Source organism: Mastigoproctus giganteus, chromosome 3 (assembly GCF_048544385.1).
Source record: "Mastigoproctus giganteus isolate SK-2022 chromosome 3, ASM4854438v1, whole genome shotgun sequence".
Lineage (NCBI taxonomy): Eukaryota > Metazoa > Arthropoda > Arachnida > Uropygi > Thelyphonidae > Mastigoproctus > Mastigoproctus giganteus.
This window is the reverse complement of record NC_143577.1, coordinates 71,225,271-71,242,183: the sequence shown is the minus strand read 5'-3', so window position 1 is coordinate 71,242,183 and position 16,913 is coordinate 71,225,271. Positions and strand designations below refer to the sequence as shown.

General features: G+C 34.8%; 1 protein-coding gene across 1 annotated transcript in view; it reads left to right on the top strand.

Annotated features, from left to right (window-relative positions):
- Window positions 1-13,721: 13,721 nt before the first annotated feature.
- LOC150088074 (putative carbonic anhydrase-like protein 2) overlaps window positions 13,722-16,913 on the top strand; it is a 277,372-nt gene continuing 274,180 nt past the window's right edge. The window contains exons 1-2 of the mRNA XM_090370006.1: window positions 13,722-13,747; window positions 13,897-13,959. Of these exons, the coding sequence (XP_090226132.1) occupies window positions 13,722-13,747; window positions 13,897-13,959 (89 nt within the window). The remainder of the gene's footprint in view (window positions 13,748-13,896; window positions 13,960-16,913) is intronic.

Sequence of the window (16,913 nt, the reverse complement as noted above, 5' to 3'; positions counted from 1 at the left end):
CATAAGAACCCAGGACTTTCCTCTTATTCACTTCTGAAGTCAACTGGCTATCCTTGAGTTGAGCAGTTAAGAATCCTGATTGTGAATCGAAGCTTTTTCCTGCGGCTGCTAACTTTCTTTGAATTTTACGATATATTAAGAATGTAAATACATTATTTAATTTTAACTCAAACTATTTTCAGTGAAAAACAGTATCATTGTCATAGTGTGATTACTAACTACAGAAATACTGCATACTACGCAGTTTAACTCTTGCTGTGATACGTTGGTCATAGTGCGCCAGTTCGCATGGTAGTCCAATTCAGGCAGTTTTAGTCGTGTATTTTGTATGTGCAATTGTGTTCACGGATGATATCATGCTGATCAGGCTGAAAACAAATTCTGAACCAGGTACATAATGTGTCCTGCCGCTAGCATATTTAGCGTGTTTTATATTTAAGAGTCATCGGCAGGCGTTAAAAACGTTTTAATTTTCATATATTAATAAAATTCATGGATAATAATATAGCAATGTTTTTATTTTATCAATAATAATATATATCGGTTACTGAAAGTATTAGTCTGTGATGACTAAAGTAGGATATATAATTTTTACATTGAAGAGATTTCAGTTCATGACTAAATAAATACACCATCTATAGTTCTTCCATTACGTGTATTATTTATCGAAAGATCTGATGGCATGTCCGAGTTGAAGAATGTTTTCATAAATGTACAGAACTCTTTTTCAGCCTCAGAGTTTAATTGTGAAGAAAATTTATTACATTATTACATTACATTCAATCTGAATGTAATGTAATAATTCATTATATTCAGATTGAATGTAATGGATTATTACATTCAATCTGAAAACACCAGATGACTTGAAACCAGATGCGTTTTCGAATTAACCAGTTTCTGAAAGATTTTTTTGTATCTTAAAAACTTAGTATTTCTGTTTCTAAATTCCTTAGCTTTCCACAGATATACTATACGTCCACATTATACCGTTTATTACATGAGAAAATTTCCTTGATCACATGTTCATATTTTCCACTATCCTGGAAAAACTGCTGCAATTTTCAGAGGTTTGAAAGTTTCTCCTCTAGTATAGAGCTAAGATGAAGCTCTGTGCAAAATTTCATTAAATTTGGTCCAGTAGAAGATAAATTAAACTGGAATAAATTTTCGTAACGCTTTTCGCATGACGGTTTTTCGTTACATAACTACAGTAAAAACGTTTTTGCCATCAAAACATGGCATCACTCACGAGGGACTCCTACTCACTCTTTCTGTGTGATCGGTTAACTACAACCCTTGATTTAGGAAGCAAATTTCTCCCGTTTCCAAGGGTTCGAACCCAAACGAATACTACAGTGAAGGGCATATAAGTGTTATGACGTTGTCCACCTCATGCTGACATTGATATCAGTTTACGCAGAACTGAATCAAATAAATAACTGCGTAACTAATGCAATTAAATGTTACCTTCTATGAAAGATTTCAAGGTCTCAATCGGTCATCTAAGGTGGGAGAGAGGTAGTTTGTAGCAGCTGTTACGCCTAATCAAATATTAACTTCAGTCTAGATCGGAACATCTCTCCTAGTAACATAAAAATGGAAACCGAGCAAAAGTTGCAATATCGCTAGCGCTGACAACCAAAACAAATATTTCACTTGCGTTGCAGGAGAGTTCTACTTCGTACGGAACTGTTGCAATAACTTTGACAATATACTGGTGTACTGTTTAATCAAATTACACAGCCCTACGTAATATATTCACATTATCCACATCTGGGTAATAATCATGGAATTCTCGGTCTAAACACACCAAAAATTTGGTAAGATTATAAACAAAATAATTAAGCGAGTGAAGGTTCAGACATTAAAGTCAAATTAAGAACTACTAAACAGCGCAACGCTCTTACACAACACTCTACAATTAATTAGCATAAACCACAAAGGTAAAGATTTATTCAAAGATGTTAACGTATGCTAAAACAAGCTGAGAAATTTTCTGTAAAAGAGGACAAAATTCAAAGTTCTCAGTTATGGCCAATGACGTCATTGCAGAGACGAATAGACAATTTACAGTTGACGAAAGAACGGAAGGATGAGGCGGTCTCTTCCTGTCTTTAGATGTGGTGGTACTTCAGTAAGCAATTGCAATGGGGACCACCCGTGTAGGGATAAAGGCACCGGTGATGTAGATCCGAGGTGGATACCTGGCATGGAAACAGACAATAGAAGGATTGACTCTTCGTAGAGCTCGAGAAAGGGGTGTCAAGGATAGAGCACAACAGAAAGATCTCGGCAAGTACCAAGCTGGTTTGTCTAACAGAAGGTTTGAGTAGACGGAAAACTTTTGGCAAGGTAGGTTCTGAAATAGCTGGTGAAACTTTATGAACCATATGAGAAAAAAAATTAAAAAATGAATGTTACACCTATCTCTGTATGGGAACAGTACAGAAAAAGATATAACTTAATTGGAAGTCTTAAATGTAAGCCAAATTCAAGTTTCTGAATCAAGCCATGCCACTCAATGATGAATTTGAGCGGCAAATGAATATTACGAGTAAGTTCAATTAATTTCTCTGAAGTACACACTAACGAAACATTAGTGACAGAAAAAAAGAACGGCAAAATTTTAGAACAAAGCTCATTCAGTCGAAACAAGATTCTTATTGTTTTGATTAAAACACAGGATCCTAGACAATAATCAAATTTTTCCCCTTGCTTAAAAACAAATAACAAAGCTTCGCTTTCAAAGGCCAACATGGTTCAAATTTCAACTTTTCCAAACAGGAGGAAATTGATGGCCACTGTCCTCCATGGAAGTATTCTCTACCTTGATTATAAATATGCTTCATGTATTAAAAACTGCACTCTTATAATATTCTCATAAATATAAGTGCAGTTCCATACAATTAAGTACGGAAGAATAAGAGATTTAAAGTTGCCAAACCAAAGAAAAACATGGATGTCAATGTCACGAAATTGGAGCATCGGGAAATCAATTTTTTTTTTTTTTTTACAGATGAGATGGGCCAAAAATTATTCATGAACCCATGAAAGCTAGATATGGTGATACAACCGCTTCTGAATTCAAGATAAAATTCTGGAATAAGTAGTTTAAATGGCGAAACTCTATAGAAAAGGACCTCCTCGCTGGGGACGAAGACGGATATGACAATTGCAAAAATTTATCGAAAATTTGAATTTGAATTTGTTCATATGATTTTCAGAGAACGTAATATTTCTGATGGGTAGATACTGATAACCTTTGAACACTTGACATTCTCATAGGCCACTTCTCATCAGATTCAAGAATGCTCACATTCTTCAAAAATAGCACATGACAAAAATCTTGTGAGGCAAATTTACATATGCATGATACAGGTCGACATCAGTTTCAAGAATTTTAATTGGTGATTGGTTGGTTGTAGGGTTTCAGGTGCATCAGCAACTTAGGCCATATTGCACTGAATGTAATATGTCTGTAGATTCGAACCCAGTATGGAGAGGATGGTGATCATACCAACTGTGCTACCTACAAGGGCTTAATTGGTGATGAAATGTGGATCCTTCATTGGGATCCGGAAATAAACAGGAATCCACGCAATGGAAACACCATGGGTAACCACCACTCAAAGGTTTCAGGACTCAGATTTCTGCCGCGAAGATCATGTCCATCATCTTTGGGAATGGGGTGATATGGAAGGAATTCTTCTTATAGACTACCTGCTAAATTGAAAAACGATGACTGGAAACTTATGCTGCTGTTCCCAAAAATTTAAGAAAGGCCATAAAGGAACAGAGAAGAGGGAAATTGACACGAGGTACCTTGCTTCTTCACGACGATACCCTTGCATACAAAGTCCCATAAAACAATTTCTGCTCTGAGAGATTGTGGATTTCTGGAAATGAAACACTCGCCTCGTAATCCAGACCTGCTCCCAAGTGATTATTTCCTCTTCAGAAATATGAAGAAGCACCTGTGTAGGTATCGATTTTGAAATGATGATGATCTCAAAGAAGATGTAAATGGTTTTTTCATAGACCAGTACAAAAAGATAAACTAGAACAATACTTTTTATGAGCTATTCCCCTTTTGACGACAAAACTAGAACGTGTAGTGAACTCAAGTAGATATATATAAATTGAAAAAAAAAACTGTACTGTTTCTTCATTAGAGAGGTAGATAACTTTTTGAGTGACCTTCGTATCTATTGTTGACGAAAAATATCATGCAGCCTAAATTTTAAAAACAATAATTTAGTTTCACTTGCTGTCAGGTGTCCCATGTGAAAATGCTAAGTGGTTGATATTAAATTCTGCAAATTATTTTCTGATCACAAAACAGGCAGTAGTTAAAATAATTCATTATGAGAAGCCAGTCAATGGTTAAGAAATACTTGCTTAACAATAAAGTTTAATGAAATTAAATGACATTCAAATCAGTAGATGATAATATTGTAAATAAACGGATTATAAATAGTTTATGAAAATTAAGGACAAAGAAAGATCGCATTTTAACAAATTTACTAATTTAAGTTTCGCATTACTAAAAGTTGCGATCGAAGAAAATGAGGATTTTAGGTTATTACAAAGGATTCACTTAGAAATATAATAAATTAAAATTTTCTGTTTCCAACTCAGACATTTTATGAGTAGAATAACAGGCGAAATTATGTCATCACTATGAATAATTTAGTCTGACAATGGTGCATGGTAGAAGGCGCTTTCTAAATATAAGACTTGAAAAAAAATTGAATAAGTGAAATAGTTGAACAAGTGGACCATAACAGCTTCCTGATAGACTTGCATTTAAGTTCTCCAGAAAGATAACTTAATATGAACTAAAAGTTTCTGAAGTAAATTCTTAAACTCAACTACTCTTTCTGTAACAGATTTAACAGTCATAAAGCTAAATAATTTAGATATTTTATACAAAGACTTTTTATCAAAAAGAGATTAAAATTTTAGACTTGTTCCTTGTAATTAACTATGACCATCGTGCTAATATATTATTCATTATCAAAGTTGTTCTTGAATATAGTTTGTTCACGATTTTACGAGTTTGAAACCTCCGATATCTAATTTTTTGTGACGTAATGTAGACATCGATCTACCCCGCAGACAGATGTTAAATGTAACCTTAGCTGGTTACCAGCAGTAGTCTCTTTAATGTGGACTGTTAGTGTAATTAATTTCATAAAATGAAGGTGTGAATATACCACGACTCAGTCAAATTTCATTACAATTATTAGAACCAAATTAATGTTATTATAAAGAATTCATTGGGTTTCTCTTCGTTGTCTTCAATATTTAACTGAATGCTGCGAAACTGTTTCCATTTTCGTGGATAGTGTAGGAGAAATTCCATTTTCAGTTCTTATGTCAGTTGACTTTTGAAAAAATAATTTTATGATTTTAATCAATGTCTTTGGAGCGTTAAAACATCGAGGCCGAATTCAACTCCATTCTTAACGTGCAGGTGTTGTTTAACTAACCGAATCGTCTTCTAAATTAAGAAAAATAAGAAAAGAAACTATTCTTCTTATTCGATCATGTCATAACTAGTCTTATCAGTGATGTAAACATTGCTAACAAGAAGAGGCAATCTGTAGGAACAAACCTTATTTCCCGCTTGAACAACCCCTATTTAATTTAATCTCGAACGAGCAGAAAAATGTCACTCAGTTTGAAACTTCTTAGGTTGGATAATTATTATTATTTTTTTATACGCTGCACGCTATAATGTTTCTCAGCTTCTTCTTCGCTTTAGGAAGTTGAAATCCGAGATGTTCGTCTCTCATTTTTTTGGCTAATCTGATGATTGGAAATAATGTCTCTGCTAATTAACCACTTCTTCGTTATGAAATCTTATCTTTTGTAGGTAATCTTAGAACAGCGTGATGTTTACAATGAGTATGTATGTAAATACAGATCCTAATAATTACTACTTAGGTGATACATCCTTGAATTATTAAAATCAAATAAGACTGATTTAAGCGGTATGCATATCAAATAATTCTTACAATCTGTATAACTTAATATTAACACAAATTGAAAGTTTAAATGAATAAAACTTGCTTAATTAAATGAATAAAGCTTGCTTTTTAGGGTCTGAAAAACGAAAGAAATAGACAATAGTCCACGTAAAACTAAGAACTCCGAGATGGACTTAGATTGGATGAGTGTTCAATTCCAGTTAATATTCTCACAGAACTTAGGTCCTTTCCCGGTTGTCAGTGAATTAATCGGTTTTAAGTCTGCATAAAATGTAAGCCTACAGTACCTTTAATTAGGTGTCTAATTAGAGCCTTGCATAATTATAGAGCAAACCATGATTGCTGATCTTTCAATCTGAAATTACAACATAAATAGTCCAAGCTTGAGACAGAATGTATTACAGTTGTACAATTTTATTTGTTTCAGCTATCACTGTTTTTCTACATTATGCAACATCCATATTATTGGTTCATGAGTAGATGAGTGGTTAATTCACACCACTCTTTGGAAAAGTTCTGATACGAGTTCTGTTGGTTATGGGGGATGACGAGTAGTAGTCTCTGAGGTACTTTGATTATTAGGTGACAACTGTCACCGACCTAGGAAAATCGACCTATCAGTTAGGCCTGGCATTTGAACTAAGCGAGAAAGGCAGTTGATTTGGGTTACCCCACTCCAGTTGAATAAAGAAAGAGTAGATATGCAACTTGCCAGACGGAAATACGACCGCGAAATGCGCAAAAAATGGTAAGATAAAGTTGAATAGAGAGAGACAGGAATAACTATTCGCCTAAACTACTAAACAGAAATAACTATATTTTGTTTCTGGTACAGCTTGAAGCATACTCAGTATAAAATTCTCCAAATATGAAGATTTTTATATTTACCAGTTTAAGAAGTCTTAAGTTATTATTTAATAATTTTTTTTGGAATTAGTAATTCATCACTCTGCTGTGGTCTTTGACTACTAAAAATTCTGTATTACCTAAGGGATTAGGGCTTTACAATTTGCGGACATCCAGTGTCATTCATGTGACACTGGATGGCTGTAAGATAAGATTTTTTTTAAACTATGACTTCTTTTTTTTTTTTGTTCCATTTCTGGCCATCCAGATTACTTGTGCAGTAGATGGGTACACGAGAAATATTCAGCGGTCTCAGAATTAAGTCACGTGTCTCCATCTTTTCACTGGTGCAGAGCTAGTCGTTCATAGGAAGAGGCAGTAGGCGTTTCACTTACAAAACAGCCAAACTGCCCTTAGGACACGTTTAATTTACGTACAAATAATACGTGAACTCATCATTAACAAAACTTAAGTCGCTATTTCACTAATCAAAGAAATCCAACCCAACTAAAAAAAATGATTCTTAAATTGAGTCGTAAGCTACTGAAAACTGCAGTTTCAGTGGTTTATGAATTAATTCGAGGAAGTTTAAATAAATGCCCATGCATTTCTTTAAGTAAAGTTTTTTTTCCTAAAAAAATCGATTTTTTCCATATACATGGAAAGTGTCTTAGAACGTAGGAAATTTAGAGACATGATATATTGATATTTGATCTTACTTGTCCCAGTTTAACGTAAAACAACCAACTGAATATCCTCGCTGATTACGGAAACAGTTCTTATTGTTTATATTAATAACTGATAGAAAATCGTAATTTTATCAGAAAATTGTCTACAAGTTATTATGAAGCAATTATAATTAACATTTATGGCGTTACATAAAAGCCGCTATGATATATATACTCTCTCTCGCCCACACACATATATAATATATATATATATATAACGTCCGTTGGTATCTGCAGCTATGCTGCCTGCAAGGTTTTCCACAGTGTTGGAATAGATGACGGCTGCTGCCAATACATCACACTTCCTGCTCTAAAACATCCCACAGGTGTTCAAGTGGACTAAGGTCAGGCGAATTTGGAGGCCAATCAAAATGGATATCTTCTCAATGTTCCTCGAACCATTGGTGCACAAAGCGGGCTCGACGTCATGGTGCATTATTGTCTTGGAAGATCCCGTTTCTCTCGTGAAAAATGCAACATGACAGATTGCACGTGGTCTGCAAAGAGTTGTCGGTAGACCAGCTCACCATTGCTATGTGATGGGTACATTAACTGCAAACGTTGTGGAAACAAAGTTCATGACTTTTTGATATCCTTATTGTGATTTTATATAGTGAATGAAAAGTCGACTTTCTGTGGTGAAGTAGTTAAATATTTCCTCGTGAGAAAGACTTCCTTTAATCAAGACCAGCAGACTTATGATCAGCTTTAGTGCGACATGGCTGTTTCATTGATATATGGACAAAGGAACTGACATATCCTCCATGGAGGTAATATATTGTTGCTCTGTATTATGTTATCAACTCTCTGGCAATCCATCGATGCTGTTTTGGTATCATCCGTACGCTGGTAGATTTCGCCATCCCCTTGTACCAGGAATGATAACCAACTAGTGGTAGTATACGTTATGCTAGAAATTCCCTGCACAGTATTACAAACGTTCCAGGGGTCCTAGTTTTTTCCAGAAAAACATGCCCCATATTCAGCAATGGATAGTTGGCACCATGCATGATGTGTTACTTGCACCACACACGGATGCCTTCGTGTGTGGTGCAAGTAACACACACGAAGGCATCCGTTGGCTTGATGCACCAGGTATTTGGATTCATCCGAACAGCACACTCGTTTCCAGTCCTCCAGTGTCCAACTAGCGTGTTGTTGACACCACAGCATTCGTCGATGATGATCAGCGGTGAGAAGAGAGAGTCTTTTGGGTCTTCTACTATGGAACCCAATACGTCTGAGTGTGCGGCGCATCGTCATTTGGGATATTGTTCTTGTATTCCCCATATTGTATTACGATGTCAGCTGTCGCACAGTGGCCTGCCTTTGAGCCCGTACAACGCGCTGCGCCCTTCGGTCACAACGAATACCCACCTTGCGTAATCCTTTACAGTTCTGTCGGCGGGAGGTGGTTTGACCTGTTCAACACCATTCTTTGATATTTATATATCAAAGAATGGTGTTGAATGGAATATATATCAAATATATATGAATCATAGCTGAATTAATGATCAATTGTATGCGCATCTTATTAGTTGCTTTGAAAGTTAAAACATTATCGGGAATAAATCATAAATTATATGCGCTCTCTTAAAAAAATAAAAGGTGTTCGAATGTAACACGTTATTATTTACAATTATCTTAAATAATACACTTTTTCATATAAAAATCATTATGTTAAGAACAGCAGTCAAAACATACTAGCATTACAGCCGCATGCAGTTAACGCTACACTAGAGGCTCTATCCCTTGATTACTCGGGTCTTTCATCTTAACGATTATGAAGCTTTCATCTTGCTAGCGTTCAAGATCAAAGCAATAAGGCATCCCAAAAGCAGCTACGTAGTTTCCTCCTTTCCAAATTATGCTGCATAAGCCATGATAAAAATAAAAACAAACTGGCGAGAATCATTACATTCATTTAGTGTATAACTGCATATGCTCAAAGTGGTTAATATGTATAGCTATAATAACGTATGCTTAACCAAAGTTAAAATGAAATCAAAGCCTCCCAAAAACTAATATAATTACTAAAGGCCATTATATGGGAGCTTTCGAAGTATTTTAAACCTGTTAGTAAAACATTTTCGTTTTATGAAACATACTAGAAGGTTCAAAACCCTTGATCCAGTACCCTCAAGTGACTAAAGTTTTATAGGTTACTTTTTGGATAACTTGCTGTTTTTTCTCAATAAAATGGCATAGGATATATACACTTCCAAGACACGTATATGAAAAATGTTGTTAGTATTTTGAGACTACCGAGTCAACGTCTTTTTACCTTCTGGTATGTTTCGATAAAACTAAAACTTGATTCTTAAGGTTGTGCGTACACAGACTGTATGTTTATACCAATAAAGTATACAAACCAGCCAAAAACCTTTCTGAACAGAGTTTACATTACATTATGATATGCAAATGGTTAGAAGATCACAGCAGAAGTATATCATGTTTATCGATTTAAACTCCTGAGAAAGTACTGGATTATTTCTCTTGTAAGAGGCCTATCTTACAAGTTATTTTTTTATTATTTTCTGTCGGAATTTAAATATTTATTGTTTTGAATAAATTCTATAAAACTGTTTGACCGAAGAGAGTGCATATCGAAAGACGGTCGGTAGGTGTTAGTTTGATGTGGGGCGCAGAACATCTTTGCTAATGGAAACAGGTCCAGGAGAAAATATAAACAATTGAAGGTAACTTTGGGAGACAGGGTGGTTTACCCGAAATTGAACGGACGCTGTACTTCAGGGTAATGGAAGTTAACTTAAACTTCGGATAAGTACAACGTGGCCGCCGACCCTGCGACGCGGTTGAAAACTGAAGGGCGACTAGGTCTGGAGAAGAGCGTAGAAAAAAGGATTAAGGGATTATGAGAGGGACCATTAAGTAAAGTAGCCGATAGAGGCAGCTCCGAAAACAACACGTGTACTTCTGCGGAAGGATGGCTTGTCTATACAGAAAGTTTCCAAGAAAAAGAAGAGAGAGAGAATAGAGAATTAGAATAGACATTCAGAAAGAGAAAGTGATGGTGATTGGCCAAGGAAAGGAGGGAGAGAGAGAGGAACAAAAAGAGAAATGCGAGGAAAAAGAGAGGTGGTGAGGAGATTTTTGAGTGTGGTTGGAAGAAAGTCCTGGTCCAGTTCCGAGGGTCGGAGAGGAGGCGGTGTGGAAAGGGGAAGAAGATAAAAAGTTATGTAAAAGTACGGTAGTTTTGGTAAAGGAGTGTGGGAAGTGAAATGTATTTAGTGGGAGGCTGTAGGAAGTCTTGATGGTAAAAGAATGCGTGAAGGAGCGTGAGACGACGAGGCGCATCAGGAATTGTCAATATGCAAGAAGCAGAAGCTACACATAGCGTCGAGCCTCTTTTGATTGCGGCATTATGAGAATGAAGACCAATCGAATGTTATGCGGAGACCTATAAGGAAGACGGACGTTTGAAGGCGTCCAGGAGGCAGGAACCCTATCGAGGCAGTGGGAAAAGAAAGTAAGTCCTCTGGAATTTTGATTATGTTAAACTGATAGGCAATAAATAGGACTGATAGGTCGAGCTGTATGTGTTATTATAGAAAGGAAACAGGGTACATAGAAAGAGAGATTGTGAGTTATCTGTCTGCAACGTAATATGTGGAGTTATGAATTAGATGTTATTGTCATTAATAAAGAAAGTAAATGCTCTGAGCGGAGAAATCAATTTGTTTATAAACCACAAAGATCTGTGGGCCAAAGAAGGCTATATGCCCTATTTTAGAGTTTATATGTACTAAGAGAGTGAAAAATGGAATTATGTAAATATACATGTGTATATAGTGAAATTATAGTAACCTTATAAGGGATTATGAGAGTGTATATCTATATATGTGTTTGATAGTGAATCAATATTGAGAGATTAATAAAAGGGGAGTACAATATTCCCTTAGTCATATTGATGTTGATATGGGGATATAAAAATAAATAAGATAATTATATTCTTGAGGGAAAGTAGTGAATATAAGAGGGGTTATAAATATGTATTATTGTAGAGGAGGAAGAATTGGATGATTGTATATTCTTGTAAATTCAGTATTTTGTATTTCTAACATAAGTTAACTGTGTAATAAACTGTGCTTTGTTATTTTAAAAAAAAATGACTCGTTATAATATACACAGCCTACTAAAATAGCCACTGAAGCTTATCATGGAAGGGGAAATAAGAAAATCCTCATTGCCCAGAATCTTCTGAGAAAAGATGTTATTGCAGTTTGAATAGCTTGTGGACCTTGGAGACGGTCAGAATTCCAGTTGTTTGAATAGAAATTTAATAACAACTACCATAGTGGTTCCAAGGTAAATAGGGGTATTAGAAAGATATATATATATATGTACTTAAATAAATAAATTAAGATAAAGAAAGAAGACCAAGTTCCCACACTCTCATACCAGCGCTTTCCAGATTGTGGCACACAACTTAAAACGGCATTGTACTGATTTGAAACTGTATCAGATACAGATTATATTAAGTTGCTAAATCAGATTTTCCAATTCATTTTGAGTGGCATTGTACAATTTAAAAGTAAAAATACTTCTTTATATTATAATACACTTCATTTAAACCGGCTGATAGATTTAAGAATTTACCTATTACCAGAATGTCCATCCTCAGCTTATAAATATCAAATTTTAATCCAGATTAGAACAGTCTTGAGCATTTGATTTAGTAGGAGTCTTTCGGTGAACACGGCTGTTTAATTATTCTGCGAAAAAGTGGTACACAAAAATTTTCCTACAGCGGTTACCTAAGCATAAGCAATTTGGAAACCTCGCCTTGTGCTATATCATAAAAGAGAGATGGAACAAAGGCGGGGTAGCATCTGTGTTGACATTTTCTAGATGCCGATGAAATCCATGCCAAGATGCGGGTTGTCATCAATAAGCAATTGTCTAATCTTATACAAAAGAAACATTTCTAATATTTTGGCCTGTATATGTTTACAGTATTGTATAAAATGTAATTACAATAACCACAGTACTTATAGACATGTTTTTTCCAAACTGAAAATCGCCACTATGAATCTCATTAAATACATCATTCCTAAAAGCCATCTTCTTATCTGTCATAATATAATATGCTTTTTTTTTTTTAATCTTCGACTATCAGATTAGTTAGGTGCCCCCTTCCTTTTTAAGTTTCATTAGCCTTTTTGAGTTTATTAGTTAATTAAATGAATAAAAAAAATTCGGCGTAATGCCTGATATTTATGGTCTTTTGAAAGAAAAGAACAATGATAATTTCCGATTTGTATAGCTCAGATTTTTACTAAAAATTACTATTTTCCATGGAAAGAATGACTGTTATTATTATAACACCACCATCAACATCGATAACCTATTCAAGGTGACCTAGTCCACAATAACCGAAGCACAAATCAAATAACTCTTAAAAGTTGAGTAATATTGTTCAAAAAACAACAGACGACACATTTCAAACGACAGGTTGGTTAAAACTAACTTTAAAATAATTTAAGTAATATAAAAATAAAATAAAAACACTGTTCAAGATGGTAATAATTTTTAGAATTCTTTTTCGGGTTTGTTAAAATTTTCGCTTACTACGCAATTAATTTATAACAGCTAATCGAGCGTATTTGTATCATTATGCCATTATATGAAGTGTATTTGAACACACACGATCCATTTGTATATCTTCTAAAACACGGGAATGTTTAAAGTTTTTGCGCACGCAATCTTTCAAGCTGCATTGATTGGCTAATACTTTCCATGTACGTAAGGCGGCGCCACCAGTGATTTTATTTGGAATCACAGCATCACACTTACTCACCCAGTTCACGCTCTGATCATGACACCACATGTCAAGGCAAAGGAGGAGCAGTAGCGTGTTACCAATATAATTTACTCAGTCCCTTCTTACTACTCAGTTGTTCTATGCCGGATGTTATTTCAACGAGATAATGGAAGAACACTATACTAAGTGGATGAATAAGTTTTCATAAGAGTTTTGCCGATGCCTCTTTTTAAAACGTATGGTGGACACTCTTTGCTTTTGTTAAGCGAAGAGCGATTTGTAGCAGTCTGTTTTCTTCAAAGCTGGGCTATTAACGTTCATTGTCAAAGAGTTTAACGTTGGAGGTGTTGAGTGTAGAATAATTCAATTATGAAGTATCGTGACAATTGCGAGACGTAACTCGTTATCATTTTATAAATGAATACTACCTTATTTTCGAATCACAAAGATACCGTATCGGTTGTTGGAAGCCCTGCGCTGCACGAACTATATAAGTCGTAAAAAGTAGAAAAGGCAGCGAAGAAAAGGAATATTAGTTTGTGAGGAAAGATGAACAGTTTCCACAGGTTTCTTCTGATTGTCTTCCAGATACTTTTCTATTCAGAAGGTAGGTATTTTAAGCAAATGAGGACATTTCCTGAATTACATTTTTTTAAATGTTAAATCGAATTAAACAGTTGTGATACGATGCACGTAGGAGTGGAACATTGTGAACTTCGGGTTTGAATTAAAAGCTTGTAAGTATAGAATACGTAACCGGGTAGAAAGTTTCCAGGGAATAGAAAAGAAATGTTGATATCTGTAAGCAGTTACGTGTGTCGTGCGCGCACGACTTAAAGGATATACCAGGTGATTCCTTTTGCTTCTACGTTTTCTCATGGGATCAAGGTAAGCTTATGAGATGAAGATATGAGATTGACAGAAGTGATGTTTGCAAGCATAGAAAGAGTGCAAATACTTGATACTTTTCTGCTTTGAATTAAAGGTACTTTTAAATGTACTGTTTAATTTGAAAACCTTCTAAAGTTCTATTTTAATGCAAGTTACGTTCTTAGATAATGTACGATTACTAAAATGGGGACCGGCTTCCTACTATGGTTCTTATCTTAAGCGAAAAGATCATTTAGCATCAGGGGATAGTTAGTTTTTTAATTAGGTATACGTAGGACTTCCTTCAGGTGAAAAAAGTCAAAGTTTAAATGTTTTTGCTTTGGTAAAACAAACTTATTTTATTCTTGGAAGATAATACTGGTTATAAGAAAAGTTTATGTATAATTTTCAATCTTGTTTCCAGGCAGGGGTGAGGTTATTTGGTGTATACATAAATAAAACTCCGAAGTTTCTTTTTCGAGCAGGCAGAATGAAGTTCAAAAAAAGTTAAAACTTACTTTTAACAGTGTATAAGTATCCCTTCTTGTGATTAGATTGACAGCATATTAAATGATATCATATTATAGCATAATTGATAAATGCGAACAACAAATTGTTCTCATATTATTTAATAAACAGGCGTTTCTGATGAATGCCATTAAAATTTCCCCAGATACATTTCTTTTCACTATTGTGAGGTTCTCCAAAACGGTATGGCTTTGCAGAACTTCTCGAAGTATACTTTAACAGGCAGAAAAGAAAAGTATTTCCTTGGAAGAAAAAAGACAGGATTCATGCAGTAATGCACTACTCGGGATTTACGTCTGGCTATATTACTACGTTAATGGTCCACACCAAGCTCTAAAAGAGCTGGAATCCTTTCGCAAATGGAAGCAGTAAGCGATTCAGACATTTAATGTGCTTCATCCACCATACCGTTTGGGTGTACAAGGCCAAGATAAAGATAGACTGGATGAGAAACTAAAACGTAATGGTGTTGAGAAGTGAACTAACTAATCACTTTCATCCTGGATCTTTTATACTGAAATAACCTACAGAACGAATGGTGATTCTAAGATAAAATTGAAAATAACACGAACTGCAGTTTTCAAGATTAAATAAATGATCAATATTTGAAAAATTCGAAGGGTTGGTTGGAATAGTTCTCAAACTATAGCCAAAACTATTTTCGAATTCCAGATACGAAAATATAGTCAATAAACAATTTTTTATATAAAAAAATATAAATGATCGCACTGTGCTCGTTTAAAATACTATTCAATCTTGAACGTAATGAAATGTTTGTGTAATCTTTTCGCACATGTTCCGGTTTATTTTGAGACAACAGACCAAAAGGAATAATATAAAGGAAACTTGTTTATATTTTTGTTTGGAAGCTGAGGGAATTTTGCAGCGAAGAATATTAGTGATTGTTGAATCAAGAGCATAGTAAATCTGAGAAGATAAAATAGTTTATTTTGTCAATTTAGCATAGGTATAAGCTAAAAGTGTGTTAGATGTGCTAGTTGAAATAGAACAGAGCTTTGGGATTCGTCAAAAAAGCGATGTTTTAAAAATATTGAAAGATAAATAAAAATTAGTGTGTAGCCCATAGAAAGCTCAACAGTATTTCGTTATCAGTGTATAAAGGATACCAAAGGATACCATTACGAGCGTGATATGGTAATAAGACAGTTAATGGAATACTGGAGTGCACAGGAATGCTCAGTAAGTGTATCCACGATACAGGCTATCAATTACGAGACTTGTATACTTATTTAAGTTGCTAACTAGTGTCTAAATGGAAAATCCAACGATGATCCTGGAGAAAAGTTGAAAATAACACAAAATGAAACTTTCAAGCAGGAAATAAATTATTAATATTTGACAGGTCTCTGACCTGGTACAGCACTCTTCACACTTTAGCTTAAAATATTTTCTGAGCTCCGGATACTGAAGCCTATCGTAAATAAAACATTTTTATATATAAAATATAAGAGGTCACACCCTTCTCAGCATCCTCAAGATTATTTGGGTTGACTGTAGAATGTGGAATAGTCAGCGCTTTGTAGAATCATGAGGTATCTCGGAAAAGTTAAGGTCTCTTAGAGACTGAGAGCAAACATCTTTCCAAGCACATTCGCAAGAAACTGTTGGAATATGTGCCACAAGCACTTACCACGTCAGCTGTTTGACATCGTAATGTTATTTGTAATGTATGCGAGTACAATTTAACTTCTCTTAGATTCTTAAGTTTCATTAATGTGAATAATTATTAATTAGAATAAGTTGATTATTTGGACGTAGTGATAATCAGAATTTTGGAGTATGTTTCTCTAGGCCTTCAGGCACACATTTATATTAATAATAATAACATACATCCGAAACACCGTGTCAAAGAGCCTACACAAGAACCTAACAGCAATAGGCCACCCATAGAACATGAAGGAATTCCAAAGCGTTGCAATCTTGAACACCTGTGGGATAGTCAGAGAGTTCCTTGACCAAAAGCGAAAAAAATAGCAACCACCCTTTCACTTGGTACTAGTACACGTCACGGGATGAAACAAAAAGCATCAGGAGAAATAATAATTATTTGAATTAAGCAGTTTTTGAAGGATATGTATAGTACCATATGTATAGTTTGCTTGTGTCCAATATGGCTATTTCATTACAAATAAATGAATGTAA